The 18,065-nt window shown below is 35.1% G+C and overlaps 1 protein-coding gene across 1 annotated transcript in view; it reads right to left on the minus strand.

The window, feature by feature from the left end:
* LOC128217110 (SRSF protein kinase 1-like) overlaps positions 1 to 18,065 on the minus strand; it is a 40,171-nt gene that overhangs the window by 4,015 nt on the left and 18,091 nt on the right. The window contains 12 exon segments of the mRNA XM_052923992.1: positions 640 to 805; positions 1,955 to 2,062; positions 3,008 to 3,084; positions 3,319 to 3,756; positions 4,098 to 4,389; positions 5,379 to 5,423; positions 13,304 to 13,408; positions 13,410 to 13,447; positions 14,699 to 14,861; positions 15,378 to 15,484; positions 16,156 to 16,243; positions 16,735 to 16,822. Of these exon segments, the coding sequence (XP_052779952.1) occupies positions 640 to 805; positions 1,955 to 2,062; positions 3,008 to 3,084; positions 3,319 to 3,756; positions 4,098 to 4,389; positions 5,379 to 5,423; positions 13,304 to 13,408; positions 13,410 to 13,447; positions 14,699 to 14,861; positions 15,378 to 15,484; positions 16,156 to 16,243; positions 16,735 to 16,822 (1,715 nt within the window).

Here is an 18,065-nt window from a genome sequence, read left to right on the forward strand (position 1 = left end):
ACATCACATAACTTAATAGGATGTTGAAAATGAACCAGTACAGGTAAAAAGACATTCTAAAAAAAAAAAAAAGATTTTTTTTTATTGGGATTATTTTCTAAAGATTGGGAAAAATATATCTTATATTTTGCTTTGGGAATGGGTCCTATAGTTGGACCCGTGGGTACTTAGAAAAAGCCATGGCATGTGTCATGTTTAATTTTCGTAAAAATGTTTGCCTAACCAAATTAAATTTCAGTGTCTGTAAATTGCTTTCCGTTTCAAAAATATATGCATTTACATTAGCATTAAATTGTCTAGGGTGACTTAAATGGCGACATTACTAGGGTGAATGAAAATTGAGAGAAAGCTTTGTTGGGGAAAAACAGCTCAAGGAAGGGATGAAAAGAGAAAAAAACGTTTCCAATTTTTAAAAAATTACTTTCAGGGTGAGGGATTTGGACCAATAGCAGGTTTAATGGGCTATAAGAAATTGTTTCCAAATCCATTTATCCATTTCAAGATACTTCTTGTGTTCCAGCATTTTACAATTGTATGCTAGTCTCAAGTTGAAAGCTTTTAATCCTGAAATTAATCTTCCCTGACATGTATGGAATCAAATTTCATTAAAGTTAAATGTTTTCACACTTTGCTGCATACCTTTCCTGTTGAAGAACTCGCGGGAGTATTTTCCACTGAGAGCGATGTTTCGAGGGATGGGTCCAAGGAGCTCTATGATGTGGGCGAGGTGGTCCTCATCCCTGGAATACTCCTCACCGCCAGAATGAGGCTCAAACAGGTAGTCACCTGTCGCCAGCTCAAACGCCTGTAAAAACAGGAGAACATAACTATGTTTTCTAAACAATCTTTATACACATGAGTATAAGAGCATAGAATTGAAAAGTGAATTTTTTTCAAATACTGAAAACAAAATTATTCATCATATTTCATATGGGCTGAGATATCTTGAAACAAGACATATTTGTCAAACATTTTGCCCCTGAGCAAACTTCATGGGCTTGGGTTCAAACTGTTCTTGTTATTATGCAAACTAAACTTTCAGAAGACTGTTGTGTGTGACAATTTACACGCAAGTTTCACAGTCGTAGGTCAAACCATTCTTGAGTTATTGTGGAAATAAAAATGTATGTGATTAGAGAGATATTACTGTTTATTGATTTTATTCGAGGTATTATGCCCATACACATTCTGACCAAATTTGGTGATGATTGGACAAAGACGTCTTAATTTATTTATCAGACAATACTGATTATTTTCTATAATTAAAGGATAAGTCTTGAGTGACTTTCTTGTTAAGGCTGATTTTCATATTTGTCTGAGTTTTGATGCCCATACACATTCCAACCAAATTTGGTGATAATTGAACAAAAGGCTTCTAAACTCATTGACGGGACAAGTCTGAGTCATTTCTATAAATAAACAGCAAATATTCTCCAGTGACTCGAGGGATATAGTTGGTTATCAATCTTGTTGCGAGACCTTATGCCCATACACTTTCTCACCAAATTGGGTGAGGATTGGACATAGGCTTCTGAAGTTTTCGGCAGGACCGAGTTTATGCAATTATAAGGATTGGACGATAACTCTTGAGTGACTTACGGCTGGCTATGAAATATGTCCAAGATATTTTGCCCATTATGACCACATCTGGTAATCATTGTACTAAATGCTTTTAAAATCATTGATCTGACAAGACTGATCTTTAGGTAATTTCTATTATTTATAGCAATAACACTCGAGTGATATTGCTGGTTATCAAACTGATAAGAGATATCATGCCAATACAATTGATGATTGGACAAATGCTTCTGAACTTATTGATTGGATAACAAACATGAATATACCGGCATATTAAAAAGGAATTTTATTTTCATATTCTGGGAAAAAGTATATGTTTTAGCATTAGATTTGGGGCTGGAATTCGGATATGTTTGGAAAAAACTCCACTGCATACCATGCACGCCGTGCTCCACATATCGGCAGGGGTTCCATATCCTGCTCCTATCAGTACCTCCAGACAGCGATACTGTCGTGTCTGAATGTCCTCTGTAAAGTGGTGATACTGAAATAGCGAAGGAAATGGTGATATAGAGAACGAAATGGTGATATAGGGAACGAAATGGTGATATAGAGAACGAAATGGTGATATAGGGAACGAAATGGTGAAATAGAGAACGAAATGGTGATATAGAGAACGAAATGGTGATATAGAGAACGAAATGGTGATATAGAGAACGAAATGGTGAAATAGAGAACGAAATGGTGATATAGAGAACGAAATGGTGAAATAGAGAACGAAATGGTGATATAGAGAACGAAATGGTGAAATAGAGAACGAAATGGTGATATAGAGAACGAAATGGTGAAATAGAGAACGAAATAGTGAAATAGAGAACGAAATGGTGATATATAGAACGAAATGGTGATATAGAGAACGAAATGGTGATATAGAGAACGAAATGGTGAAATAGAGAACGAAATGGCTAAATAGAGAATGAAATGGTGATATAGAGAACGAAATGGTGATATAGAGAACGAAATGGTGATATAGAAATAGAGAACGAAATGGTATTACTGAAATAAAGTACAAGTTATGATACTGAAATAGAGAAAAAGTTGTGATACTGAAATTGAGGAATGAATGTGGATGATACTGGTGGTGGTGATACTGGTTTTTTTTTTTAGTTATCGCCAAGATTAAAAAAAATTTGCATAATAACACAGACTATGACAATACAATATGTTTTTTCTTAGATAAACAAATGTTCAACTCATCCCAAGGTAATTTAAATTTAAGATTGAAAAAACAAAACAAATTGAAGTCAGTGCTTTTAAGAAACTTAATATGTGTTCATTAAAAAATCTTAAATGACAGTTCTTTAGTGATGAAAAATCTAAAAAATGTTGAAATGGTTACCAGTAAATAAACTATAGGGTCTAATACCTCATATAAAGAACAAGCTTTAACGCCTTATACATCATTTTTACACTGAAATACACTACTTACAGTCCAGCAGGCATTTCCCAGGTCTGCAATCTTGCACGGTACATCACCAATCTCGCGGACTGGATCCAACCTACGCTCTGTAATATTACCAATTTATGCAATTTAATTCTTTGTATACATCCAACAAACAGGTATTTCAACTATTCTGTAATTTTTTTTTTTTATTATATTATGCTGAAAAACTGTGAAGTTGAAGATAAGAAAATATGAAATGTTGTCTAAATGAATGTACTACATCTAATGTTTGTTCAAACCTGAATATCCTTCCATTTAATTAATTTGAAAGATATATTCCTTATGAAAACCCATACCTGGGACAGCAGTCATTGTGCCATCTCCGTCACCTTTTTCTTCCTGCTCATCAAACATATTAGGAGGGGGTGGCATTACGACAGGCCCCGCATCCTGGCCGCCCTGATCCATAGGGGCAGCATCATCACAGATAGCAGCAGTACCGTCGGCAGCAGCACGAACCTCGTCCCTACCCCTATCAGCCGACGGCTCCTCCTTTATGGGAGAATCATGTCCGTTACACTGTGTCGACTCCGACACTGACACACTTATAGAATCACCACTCGTTGATGTGGAAATGCCTTTGGTTGTTTCGACAGACGGAGATTCAAGCTCAGGGACAGCAGGGTCCTTGATTTCCAGGTTTTTCTTCCGGTCATCAAGGTTGTTTTGCAGAGATTCTGAAGAGTTCTTAAGGTTTTCTTTCTGTTCCCTTAGACTTGCCTTGTCTAATGTGCCTGGAAAGAAAATATGCACAATGAATGAAATAAAGGCGGTCATAAATTCTTACTTAATTGATACCATTAAGTTTACAATTTTCAATTTCCACATCAAGATTTTAGCTTCTTGTACATGAATCACATTAAACACTGACTAACATATAAAGTTGACATTTTCCAGGGCACTTAATGAACTTGTAATGGTTGAAGTTGATGTCGGAATTGTGAGCAAATGGGGGAAATTAAAAGTACATTTCTCATTAAGATCAAAATTCTTCTATGCAAAATCATTCTACACTCTTAAACATTTATTTTTATCTAGTTGCAAATGAAATACGTCAGCAAAAGCAGCTATAGACCTGTGTCATTGGATTTGTTGGGGTTGGCATTGTTGTTCTGCTGACTAAGAACGTTGATGTCGTTCTCATGGTTAATGGTGATGTTCACGGTGTTATCCACCGTCGTGATCTGGGCGGTCCCATCCGGCTTGACAGCAGCAGGGGTCACAGGGTCGGTTGTTGGATCGCTGGTGGGGCTGTCAGGTGTGTCACACCCTTCGTCACCGTCACACACGACGCTGTTGCGCTTGCTGCTGTTGTTACTATCACAGGTTGGCTCAGTATTATTGTTGCTTGTGGATATTAGGGACCGCTGAAAGCAAACAATAATAGTTTAAAGAGTAATCAACATTTTAATCTAAAACTGTTTTTTTTTTTTTTTAAACAGAAAGATACTTTAGATTGTATACAATTTAATTAGTTGTCTACTTGATAAATATCTTTATAGTAAATAGAAAATGAAATGTTAATCAGAATTGAAAATAGCTCCAAAAATATCATCATCTGAGAATATTAGTTTGAGCAGAACTATGTATCACCAAAATGTAGGTCTGCTCATACATTGACATCACCCGACTGACCAAACACACTTAAGTATGTTCTCATTAATAAAGGACTAAGCGCAGGCTCAAAGCTTTAAGCCATTAGATAAGAAGCCCTCAGTAGGATGAAATACCCTTTTATGAACACAAAGGTGGTTCAATCAATAATCCAAAAAATATAATCCTTTCCATCACATTAAGATAATGAATAAAACATTCAAAATAAAACAAAAGTGTACAACAAAAGGACTACACCAAAATGTCAATTAATCTAGCAAAACAAAACATCATTAGGAAAACAATTAATAAACACAAGTTGTTCACTTTAACCTTAGAGAGATGAAATTTTGAAAAGATTTTGTTGCAGGTTCTCTATGTCTCAAACAAAATCCCCTGAATATATTTGTTTTCATGGCCGTTTAAATCATACAGTTCCCATAAATTAATAGTACAGAACTGATCTAGTACAGCATGAAAATTTCAGCAATTCATATTGATACCGGGTATTTCATCAATATGAAATAATCATGCAGATTTGAAAAACAGACAAAACTTTCAACAAATTGGTAACCATCCATATGATGAGGATTAAATATTAAATTTGACTTTAATACCGGTAATTGGCAGCACTTTTGCTCTCTTTTATACGGCAACTATGTGCAACATGTTTTCTATCTTTATATTATAACATACTTTAAGAACAGTATGTTATACTTTGCCACTATCTTATATGGCGACAATGTATGTAATGTTTTTCTACCTTAGCGTCTGGAGACTCGTTTGCTTGATCTGTGTCATCTACAGGCTGTGTAAGATAAACAACCAGTGTTGAAAGGTAGAAATAAAGCTTCTACATGAACTTGACAAACAACAGTACCAGATTAGTAATGGGCAGTTAGATTTCAAGGTCAAATCGTCAAAAAAGAATTGGTAATCAAACTAATTTAAAGGCCAAGGGGTCAGACTGAAAAACCTTAGACCAAATGAAAAAGTTGTTTGTTTCCACTAACATCTCCCCCTAAAACAGGGTAGGTAGGTAGGCATAACTCTTTTCTTTTTCCTTTTTTGAGAACTGGGATTCTGTACAAAACTGATCGATATCAGGGTATATCACTATTGTAGAAAAAAATAGAAAAGAAATGGTCAAATTTTAACATGTTCGCTCAAAAATTGCACATTTTTTAGGTAATTACGAAAAAGAATCCAAGCTACGGCAAAAAAGCGTAGGGTTGGGAGGAAAAAAAATGTTCGTCCAGTTAGTGGAAACAATGTGTAATGCATTGAAACATTGCAAGTAATAAATGAAATAAAACAAAAATTATGCCAAGTCAATTCCACTTTAACAAAAGGTCACACGACTAATCATCTTTGATTTCAAATTTATATGAGAGGCATAAATTCATATTAAGACGTTAAATTCACTACCAAAAATATTCAATTTCTAAAATTATATCCCTTGAAAACTAAGTATTGTTAGGATTATGTTTTTAGGCTTAAGATAATACTCGAAACGGTTTGGCCCATCACTAATCAGAGTGCAGTACGAAAGGTGCACAAAATTAAAAAGTATAAATTCAGCATACACGTCATGTGGCAAGGTATGTAATAAATCATTTTTACAACGAGAGCAGTTCGCACACAACTTGCAGTTGTGAAAATACAGTTCATGAGCAAGTGCTTCATACTACATGTCAGGGCTGTCTTTCTATTGATTTCGGCCACTTTCCCCACCCCTAATACGAAAATATTTCCCCCATTTTTGTGTAACAATCCGCAACAGGATGTCCTGTTTGTACAGAGAAAAATGAAGTTGGGCAAGAAATAGCTAAATAAAAATGGCTGTCCATTAAAACCAGTGAACTTGATATGATTTTAGAAGAAGCAATATTCCACTTTCCCTTGCATCGCCAAAATTCCCTGAAATAGCAGAGCCCCAGTTCCAATACCTCTAATACTGAAAGACAGTCCTGCATGTAAACAAAACCAAGATATATTTCTTGACTTGTGACAGGCATACATTAGAAGTAGAGTAATTTGCTTTTGGCGCCAGCATATGCCAAGGCTTTCATCTAACTGTGCCTGTGTTAATTTTTTTATGTGATAGCATGAAATATTGTGAGTGATAGTGTGAAGTGTTGTAAGTGATAGTGTGAAGTGTTGTGAGTGATAGTGTGAAATGTTGTAAGTGATAGTGTGAAGTGTTGTAAGTGATAGTGTGAAGTGTTGTAAGTGATAGTGTGAAATGTTGTAAGTGATAGTGTGAAGTGTTGTAAGTGATAGTGTGAAATGTTGTAAGTGATAGTGTGAAGTGTTGTAAGTGATAGTGTGAAATGTTGTAAGTGATAGTGTGAAGTGTTGTAGGTGATAGTGTGAAATATTGTTTGTGATAGTGTGAAGTGTTGTGAGTAATAGTGTGAGATGTTGTAAGTGATAGTGTGAAGTGTTGTAAGTGATAGTGTGAAATGTTGGAAGTGATAGTGTGAAGTGTTGTTAGTGATAGCATGACATATTGTTTGTGGTAGTGTGAAGTGTTGTGAGTGATAGTGTGAAGTGTTGTATTGAGTGATAGTGTGAAGTGTTGTATGTGATAGTGTGAAGTGTTGTAAGTGGTAGTGAGAAGTGTTGTTAGTGATAGCAAGAAATATTGTTTGTGGTAGTGTGAAGTGTTGTGAGTGGTAGTGTGAAGTGTTGTAAGTGATAGTGTGAAGTGTTGTTAGTGATAGCATGAAATATTGTTTGTGGTAGTGTGAAGTGTTGTGAGTGGTAGTGTGAAGTGTTGTATGTGATAGTGTGAAGTGTTGTTAGTGATAGCATGAAATATTGTTTGTGGTAGTGTGAAGTGTTGTGAGTGGTAATGTGAAGTGTTGTATGTGATAGTGTGAAGTGTTGTAAGTGATAGCATGAATTATTGTATGTGGTAGTGTGAAGTGTTGTAAGTGATAGCATGAAATACTTTATGTGTTAGTGTGAAGTATTGTGAGTGATAGCATGAAATATTGTATGTGATAGTGTGAAGTGTTGTATGTGATAGTGTGAAGTGTTGTAAGCGATAGCATAAATGATTGTATGTGGTAGTGTGAAGTGTTGTAAGTGATAGTGTGAAGTGTTGTTAGTGATAGCATGAAATGTTGTTTGTGGTAGTGTGAAGTGTTGTAAGTGATAGTGTGAAGTGTTGTAAGTGATAGTGTGAAGCGTTGTTAGTGATAGCATGAAATATTGTTTGTGGTAGTGTGAAGTGTTGTAAGTGATAGTGTGAAGTGTTGTATGTGATAGTGTGAAGTGTTGTAAGCGATAGCATAAATTATTGTATGTGGTAGTGTGAAGTGTTGTAAGTGATAGTGTGAAGTGTTGTTAGTGATAGCATGAACTATTGTTTGTGGTAGTGTGAAGTGTTGTAAGTGATAGTGTGAAGTGTTGTAAGTGGTAGTGTGAAGTGTTGTATGTGATAGTGTGAAGTGTTGTAAGCGGTAGCATAAATTATTGTATGTGGTAGTGTGAAGTGTTGTAAGTGATAGTGTGAAGTGTTGTTAGTGATAGCATGAAATATTGTATGTGGTAGTGTGAAGTGTTGTAAGTGATAATGTGAAGTGTTGTTAGTGATAGCATGAAATATTGTTTGTGGTAGTGTGAAGTGTTGTAAGTGATAGTGTGAAGTGTTGTTAGTGATAGCATGAAATATTGTTTGTGGTAGTGTGAAGTGTTGTAAGTGATAGTGTGAAGTGTTGTAAGTGGTAGTGTGAAGTGTTGTATGTGATAGTGTGAAGTGTTGTAAGCGGTAGCATAAATTATTGTATGTGGTAGTGTGAAGTGTTGTAAGTGATAGTGTGAAGTGTTGTTAGTGAAAGCATGAAATATTGTATGTGGTAGTGTGAAGTGTTGTAAGTGATAATGTGAAGTGTTGTTAGTGATAGCATGAAATATTGTTTGTGGTAGTGTGAAGTGTTGTAAGTGATAGTGTGAAGTGTTGTAAGTGGTAGTGTGAAGTGTTGTATGTGATAGTGTGAAGTGTTGTAAGCGGTAGCATAAATTATTGTATGTGGTAGTGTGAAGTGTTGTAAGTGATAGTGTGAAGTGTTGTTAGTAATAGCATGAAATATTGTATGTGGTAGTGTGAAGTGTTGTAAGTGATAATGTGAAGTGTTGTAAGTGATAGTGTGAAGTGTTGTAAGTGGTAGTGTGAAGTGTTGTATGTGATAGTGTGAAGTGTTGTAAGCGGTAGAATAAATTATTGTATGTGGTAGTGTGAAGTGTTGTAAGTGATAGTGTGAAGTGTTGTTAGTGATAGCATGAAATATTGTTTGTGGTAGTGTGAAGTGTTGTAAGTGATAGTGTGAAGTGTTGTAAGTGATAGTGTGAAGCGTTGTTAGTGATAGCATGAAATATTGTTTGTGGTAGTGTGAAGTGTTGTGAGTGGTAGTGTGAAGTGTTGTATTGAGTGAATTGTTGTAAGCGATAGCATGAATTATTGTATGTGGTAGTGTTAAGTGTTGTAAGTGATAGCATGAAATATTTTATGTGTTAGTGTGAAGTATTGTGAGTGATAGCGTAAAATATTGTATGTGATAGTGTGAAGTGTTGTATGCGATTGTGTGAAATATTGTATGTGAAAGTGTGAAGTGTTGTAAGTGATAGTGTGAAATGTTGTAAGTGATAGTGTGAAGTGTTTTGAGTGATAGTGTGAAATGTTGTATGTGATAGTGGGAAGTGTTGTAAGTGATAGCATGAAATATTGTATATGATAGTGTAAAGTGTTGTAAGCGATAGCATGAATTATTTTATGTGTTAGTGTGAAGTATTGTGAGTGATAGCGTAAAATATTGTATGTGATAGTGTGAAGTGTTGTATGCGATTGTGTGAAATATTGTATGTGAAAGTGTGAAGTGTTGTAAGTGATAGTGTGAAATGTTGTAAGTGATAGTGTGAAGTGTTGTGAGTGATAGTGTGAAATGTTGTATGTGATAGTGGGAAGTGTTGTAAGTGATAGCATGAAATATTGTATATGATAGTGTAAAGTGTTGTAAGCGATAGCATGAATTATTGTATGTGGTAGTGTGAAGTATTGTGAGTGATAGTGTGAAATATTGTATGTGATAGTGTGAAGTGTTGTATGTGATTGTGTGAAATATTGTATGTGATAGTGTGAAGTGTTGTAAGTGATAGTGTGAAGTGTTGTAAGTGATAGTGTGAAATATTGTATGTGGTAGTGTGAAATAATGTTTGTGATAGCATGAAATATTGTATGTGGTAGTGTGAAATGTTGTTTGTGATAGTATGAAATATTGTTAGAGATATTAACATAAACTGTGCAAAGACATGTTTCATGTCAATAACCTAGGTAAACATTTACACAAATGAATGATGTGTACAGAATCAAAATATTTGGCTTCCTTTTATATAAATGAAATTGAAAATCAAGGGAGAATAATGAAATTCACCTAAATCTGGCAACTATCAAAGTGTTGTAAAACTACCCCCCACCCCCAACACCACAGGCAAGGCTTATATATGACAAGCTTACTGAATCATGTCTTTAAAACTCAAACAACACTAGGAAAGACTTTGTTAATCATATGTGACATCATCAACGAGAAGGAGGCAATCATGGCTATTTTGACACATTTTAAGTTAATTTTCCATATTGTTATAAGTTTGTTTGTAACTCTGTCTCTTGGTTACTATTTGCCTTCGTGCTTAAAGTGAATACCTCAACAGCACTTATGTTCGCAGACGACGTCACATATCAAAATGACAACTGCAGACGTCACATATCAAAATGACAACTGCAGACAACGTCACATATCAAAATGACAACTACAGACGTCACATATCAAAATGACAACTGCAGACGTCACATATCAAAATTAAAACAAGCCAATAGCAGCATTAACAGTGGTGTAATGTTCCATCAACTGTTAATGATGATTTCTAAACATTACCATTGTTTCAAAAGATTGTAATTAAGACATCTGTAAGAATTTACATTTGAGAATATATCAGTCGAAAATTGAACAGTATAATCATTACACCACTACAACAGCTATCTATTTCACCCACAACACCAAAATGACATCATTACTTTAGACTGCTTTAATTTCGCTATGTTCATTATTCCCGATTCCCTCGCGTTTTAACATTTTAGGGAGGTTTAAAATTTGCGACACCTTTATTTCATTGTTGGTAAACATATGTAATCATTGTATTGCTAAGCTTTTAATAGACTCATAATTTGAATGTTTATTTAGATATAGTGAAAACAAAAGTAAAAGATTTTTTTTTATTAAATTCGTAACCTCATTGATACAGTACACTCAACGAGTTAGACCCACTTTTTGTTTCCCTCCGCAGATTTTTGCTATCGGGGCCAACACAATGATTTTATTGACTGTCCGCGTTCCTCGGAGTTTGAATTTAAGGCCCTCGGAGGGTGATCAGTCGACCGAAGAATAACGAACTCCGCATTCTTCGGAGGGGTTAACTCTGCGAAACTCTGCGGACCCTTGATAAGAATCTATGCTAAAGTTATTTTATTTTAATTAAAATTTTCAAACGATTACGACGGCTCCAGTAAATTGCTATTATTCTTTTTTCCTCTGCCCATTTTGCATGAAGTTAGCTTACCACAAGAATGCAGTCGTATTTCACTAGTTGCACATGCATCTTATAAACGTGTTTTTGCTAATGACTGATAAACACATTTCATCCGAGAAAGGCTAGGTTACACATTTTCGGAAAATCAGGAGGTCAAACACGCGTTCAAAGTTCACAGCGCATGGTTTTGAAGGCCCATCACTAATCAGAGTGCAGTACGAAAGGTGCACAAAATTAAAAAGTATAAATTCAGCATACACGTCATGTGGCAAGGTATGTAATAAATCATTTTTACAACGAGAGCAGTTCGCACACAACTTGCAGTTGTGAAATACAGTTCATGAGCAAGTGCTTCATACTACATGTCAGGGCTGTCTTTCTATTGATTTCGGCCACTTTCCCCACCCCTAATACGAAAATATTTCCCCCATTTTTGTGTAACAATCCGCAACAGGATGTCCTGTTTGTACAGAGAAAAATGACCTAAGTTGGGCAAGAAATAGCTAAATAAAAATGGCTGTCCATTAAAACCAGTGAACTTGATATGATTTTAGAAGAAGCAATATTCCACTTTCCCTTGCATCGCCAAAATTCCCTGAAATAGCAGAGCCCCAGTTCCAATACCTCTAATACTGAAAGACAGTCCTGCATGTAAACAAAACCAAGATATATTTCTTGACTTGTGACAGGCATACATTAGAAGTAGAGTAATTTGCTTTTGGCGCCAGCATATGCCAAGGCTTTCATCTAACTGTGCCTGTGTTAATTTTTTTATGTGATAGCATGAAATATTGTGAGTGATAGTGTGAAGTGTTGTTAGTGATAGTGTGAAGTGTTGTGAGTGATAGTGTGAAATGTTGTAAGTGATAGTGTGAAGTGTTGTTAGTGATAGTGTGAAGTGTTGTAAGTGATAGTGTGAAGTGTTGTAAGTGATAGTGTGAAATGTTGTAAGTGATAGTGTGAAGTGTTGTAAGTGATAGTGTGAAGTGTTGTAAGTGATAGTGTGAAATGTTGTAAGTGATAGTGTGAAGTGTTGTAAGTGATAGTGTGAAATATTGTTTGTGATAGTGTGAAGTGTTGTGAGTAATAGTGTGAGATGTTGTAAGTGATAGTGTGAAGTGTTGTAAGTGATAGTGTGAAATGTTGGAAGTGATAGTGTGAAGTGTTGTTAGTGATAGCATGAAATATTGTTTGTGGTAGTGTGAAGTGTTGTGAGTGATAGTGTGAAGTGTTGTATTGAGTGATAGTGTGAAGTGTTGTATGTGATAGTGTGAAGTGTTGTAAGTGGTAGTGTGAAGTGTTGTTAGTGATAGCATGAAATATTGTTTGTGGTAGTGTGAAGTGTTGTGAGTGGTAGTGTGAAGTGTTGTAAGTGATAGTGTGAAGTGTTGTTAGTGATAGCATGAAATATTGTTTGTGGTAGTGTGAAGTGTTGTGAGTGGTAGTGTGAAGTGTTGTATGTGATAGTGTGAAGTGTTGTTAGTGATAGCATGAAATATTGTTTGTGGTAGTGTGAAGTGTTGTGAGTGGTAATGTGAAGTGTTGTATGTGATAGTGTGAAGTGTTGTAAGTGATAGCATGAATTATTGTATGTGGTAGTGTGAAGTGTTGTAAGTGATAGCATGAAATAAAATTAGTGGCAACACTTTACTGATTCAATGTTTATTATTCAAGACAATATTCAATTGGCGCTTACGGACATGAATACAAATTAAACGTTGGTACATGTAAGAATTTTTTACGCTTAACAATGTGCATAGGCATAAAAATAAATAACTTCTAAACAAGAATGACTTCTTGCTTATCTGATTAGACTCGGAGTTCCGCTGCGGGATCATAAAATCGGACGATTCTCAACGCTATCGTTCATATTAAAATCGGCGGTAAGCCAGCCACTCAGAGGAACTCGGGGGGGATTTTAGCAAGGGCAACAGTTTTATCCGCGATCATTGACTTTATCCCTTGGAGTGAGCGAGGAAAGTGGGTCTAACTCGTTGAGTGTACTGTAGGCCAAATATCTAAAATATAAAAAAGTTTAACAAAATTTAAGCAATCTACAAAACTCGTGTGCTTTCCTCATAACATGTATCCACCCACCTGCTCATTCTCCATTTCTGTTATCTGCTGCATTTGAAGATCCATCAGCTGTTGTTGTTTCTTGGCCTTCTTCTTCATCTTCTTCTTCTTGTTTTTCGACATCTTCGAGCTCTCGGCCGGTTTTTTCCTTCGGGGCAGTGCTAACTGGAAGGCCAAGGTAAAGAAAGGTGTAACTTTGATGAAGTTTTTAAACATATCCTTCCATTCATTTAGAAGGTAAAAATAGCAACTCAAATTGGCAATAATTTGTTACAGTGTGAGTCCTTATTATAGACATTTCTAAAAGTGCTTTTTCACAGTTTAAATAATCTTTAACTTGTAGGGCTCACATCATATCATAGGTATGCACCTACTATCAAAACAAGATATTATGGTCACAAACATGTGTTTAAAGTTTGGTGAGGATTGGACAAACAGTTTTCAAGAATTAGATCGGAAACAATCTTCGGGACGTATTTTTCAAGTCTTTTTTGCAAATAAAGGACCGTAACTCCTAAATGACAAAAGCGATTTCCATGGCTATCGAACTTGATCAAGATATTATGGTCACAATCATGTATGTAAAGTTTGGTGAGGATTGGACACATACTTTTCAAGAATTAGATTGGAAACATATATTTTTGAAGTATTTTTGGCAAAAAAGGGCCGTAACTCCTAAATGACTAAAGCGATTTCCATGACTATCAAACTTGATCAAGATATTATGGTCACAAACATGTGTTTAAAGTTTGGTGAGGATTGGACAAACGGTTTTCAAGAATTAGATCGGAAACAATCTTCGGGACGTACGTACGTACGGACAGACGTACGTACGGACAAGGGCAACCCTATATGCCGCCACTTTGTGGGGGCATAAATATTTCACATGGGAAGATTTATAACATGCAGTGATTTTTTTTGGAATTATTTTTTCCGCCTGTGCCTTCAAATTGGGAAAAATTCAAAATCAGGCCAAAATAGCTAATATAATGGCAAATATACATGTTTTAACTTTTTTTATGCATACATTATTCTGTGAAAGAGTAAGTATTGTCAAGATTTTGTTTATATTTCAAGAATTTAATTGCTTTTTTATTCATTAACGTAATGGACATTTATCAAATTGGGAAACAATTATAAAATTTAGTGAAAAATGGACAGTTTTCGCAAGGGGAAACAGCCTTTGGAAGGTAGTAAATTGCACCAAATAAAATCACTGACATGAATGAGCATACACCAACAAGTGAAAATCCAACACAGCTGACACAACTTTTAGGTGACTAAAAGATCAATGATGATTATTTTTATGTCCTTCTCTTTGTTTCATAATTTGACATCGGCTTCTCTTTTATTAAACAAGCTTGAATATTTGCAAATTTTTATACAGAATACAAATACAGACCAGCCTAAACTTACCGGCAGATCCTGGCAGCTTATCTCCTTTCTTCTGCCACTCGTACGCATCAGCGGCAAGTTTCCGTATATGGGTCTCGTCTACGCAAATGAGAACATTCTCTGGCTTGATGTCTGTGTGGATTATCTTACACTTCGCGTGGAGATAGTGTAGCGCTTGTAACACCTGAAATGTTTTTTTTCATATTTTGCTTGCACTCAATTTTTTTTATTAGGGCTAATCCATTTAAACATATAACCCACCGGGGGAAGGCACTTGTTATGCCAGCCCCCTACAGAAACAAAATTACCCTTGTGATGTCCAAATTAGCGAAAAAAGACACCCACATATACTTTATTTAAATAATTGCCTTCCCCCGTTGGTTATATGTTTGAATTGAATAGCCCTTAGACATTCACTTGATTGAAAGGGTCTATCAGCTTTACCATTGTAATTTTACAGTTTTGTGAAAACAAGTCATCACAGTTTCATAACAAACAAGTTACCAGAGTTTTAAATAAATCAACCTCATGGCACGCTGATATACAAATATGGCCTTACATACACATGTAGTACTGAAAACAAGACTTCTCTTAAGAAAAACAATGTCTGGCTCGATGACCAACCCTAACTGGTGTAAAATACAATGGAACGAGCCAATCTGAAGAGCAGATCTTCATACAATAGACAGCTCCCTCTTACCTGTCTGATGATGTTTTTCACGTTGGGCAAGGGTATTCCCTGGTAGTTAGATCGAATGATAAACTTGAGGAGGTTGTTTCCGAGCACCTCGAACACCATACATACATCTGGGAAAGCAGGGTCAAGGAAAGAGTATAATAGTTGTGTTCAGAGAGGTTCTACCTCACAAATTTCTGAATTAAGTTATCTTCAAAATTGCTGATTTGGGCATGATTTCAGAACTGGTATAGTTTTGCAGGCTCTGTTTATTCCCATAAGTAAAAGGCTGCTCATAACCAGTCACCAACCATTGTTACCATAATGTTTTGTCAACCAATGTGCTTAGTCGGAATGCATAATTAATGCAATCTCAAATCTATTAATCTCTGCAGACATTAACCTCCACACAAAACAAGATTTTGCCAGTCAAATAGAGAATAAAAGTGCAGAAAGTACCATGCATATTCAACAAATAACAGTATTTATAAAAATACCCATCTTGTAAATGAAATTACTTCTACTGCCTTTCTTATTAATGAACTCTTGTCTGAGACCCTGTTCTTTAGCATCCAAGAAATGGACACACTAAAATGACAACCTTACCATTGCTCCATCAGAATAAATCTTTCTTAGCAAATATTCCTGTTTATTTTCCTATTGTACTCCCAAAACAGTTCAGTAAACATTTAGTTCAGTAAACATTCATTATGCCCCTATTATTTACAGTGGGGAAAGTCTGCCATGAACCAGCTACAGAAGGAAAAAAAACAACAACACTTTAAATGTGCAGCAAGGATACGTGTCCCGTTAATGCCGGAAATCTTGAAGTCATCTAGTAGTTGTACAGTGCGCTCCCTGAACGGATCTTCCTCATCTGATTCCCGTACCTGAAAAGACATTTCTTTATTTTGACATTATTTCTTGTTTTCCTTTGATTCAGTTTGGGCACTTGAGGTCTGAAAAGGTAAGAATAGCAATTTCAAATTGATATGCTATTTCTTAAATAAAATCACCCTTAAGTTTTTCTCACTTAAATATAGAATTAAACCATTTTTAATATAGAATTAAACCATTTTTATTTCATCTTTGCAATAACAGGACATCGACAGTAAAGTTTGCAATGACAATTTAAATATAAATCATTTCCATGAGTGAATCTTGAACATCAAGAAATATTATATGGTCAAGCAGAAGTTACACCTGAACATATGTATTATGCAATCTATTGTCAGGTCGTTGCCAATGGGCAATTTCCTAAGATAAAAAAGAATTCATTACTATTTAAACAAAATTGTGCCTCTAACCCTCCCAGCCCAAAAGCAAAATCTTAACAGATTTAGACTATTTGAAAATCATGCTATTTACACATTCAACTTACACATCGGAGAAGTTTAATTTCATCTATGGCAGTTTCTGTGTAGTGCTGGGCGCTCTTAACAACTTTCATCGCCACAAACCGCTTTGCCCTGAAACATCAACACAAATTACATTTTTTTTTGCCTTTCACTTCTTACAGGATCAGATCATTAGGTTTCATACTTAAGTGAAACTGAAAGTCTTTTTTAACTTTTTTAATTTCACTCTTCAAATGCAACATAAAGGCAAAAAATTGTTGGGAGTAGTCAATGAAATTCAAGTATTTCAAAGGAAAACTTTATTATTGATTGAGATCTATAACTACATTTTCCCTGTTTGCATTTAAAAGGCTTTACCGTAAGTTAAAAGAATGCAAAATTCAGAAAAATCTCAACAATAAAATCTGACAGAAATAAAAATAATTAAAATGCAAAATAAGAGATTTCAGTTTTGTTTTTTTCAAATAAAACAAATTGAACAATGTTATAAATGCAGAAATAGAAACACTTCTATTTATATCTTCAACCATGTACTGTAAACATATCATTAAAATGACATACAAGATAAATGCAACACTTCAACAAACTTCTAACAAAATTGAAGGAAACACTTGAAAAAACTCTGAATCTCTCAAAGGGGATATAACTCACTCCGACTCTGCCCTGAAATAGTGAGGAAACAATTGGAAGTATGGATTTGTCGTTATTTGTAACAGTCAGTCCTTTCTTTGTTATGTCTATGCATACATAAAGGGGGGAAGTGGTAATCATCTGATATATTAAGTCAATCCCACATAATTTCCTTGTATAAATCATGCCTATTTATTTCTTGAAAATGGCGGATGACAATTATCAACAATAAAATGGCAGACCCATGTTGAAAACAGATAATTGCAATTTTCTGCAAATGTATTTTGTGTTATCTGAGGAAATGTTATTGTGAATCACTTCATTTGCATAATTCAGGATTATCCATGAAGGGCCTTAAAATAAAACAATAAAAAATATCAAATCATAGAATCAAAACACACGCAAGAATTAAGAGCAAAATGAGAATTTCTGATGAAATTATTCAAGAAAATGTTTGGATATTTTTTTTATTCACAGAACTGATAATTTCTTTTTTATGCTAATTGTCTTTCAGATCAATCTAAAAAGCTCTAGAAAACTTGCTAAATCTGACAGTGAATAATATTGCAGGTTTCAATCTTCTTAGCAGGTTAAAGTCTGAAAATGATGTGTATTTAAGTCCATCCTCACACAAAATGCAGCTGATGACTTTTCACGGAGAGAGACAACAAAAACTAAAGCCAAGTTAAAAATGTTCAAACTTAATGCTATACTAATCTAGCTT

The sequence above is a fragment of the Mya arenaria genome, chromosome 14 (genome assembly GCF_026914265.1).
Source record: "Mya arenaria isolate MELC-2E11 chromosome 14, ASM2691426v1".
In the NCBI taxonomy this organism is placed as follows: Eukaryota; Metazoa; Mollusca; class Bivalvia; order Myida; family Myidae; genus Mya; species Mya arenaria.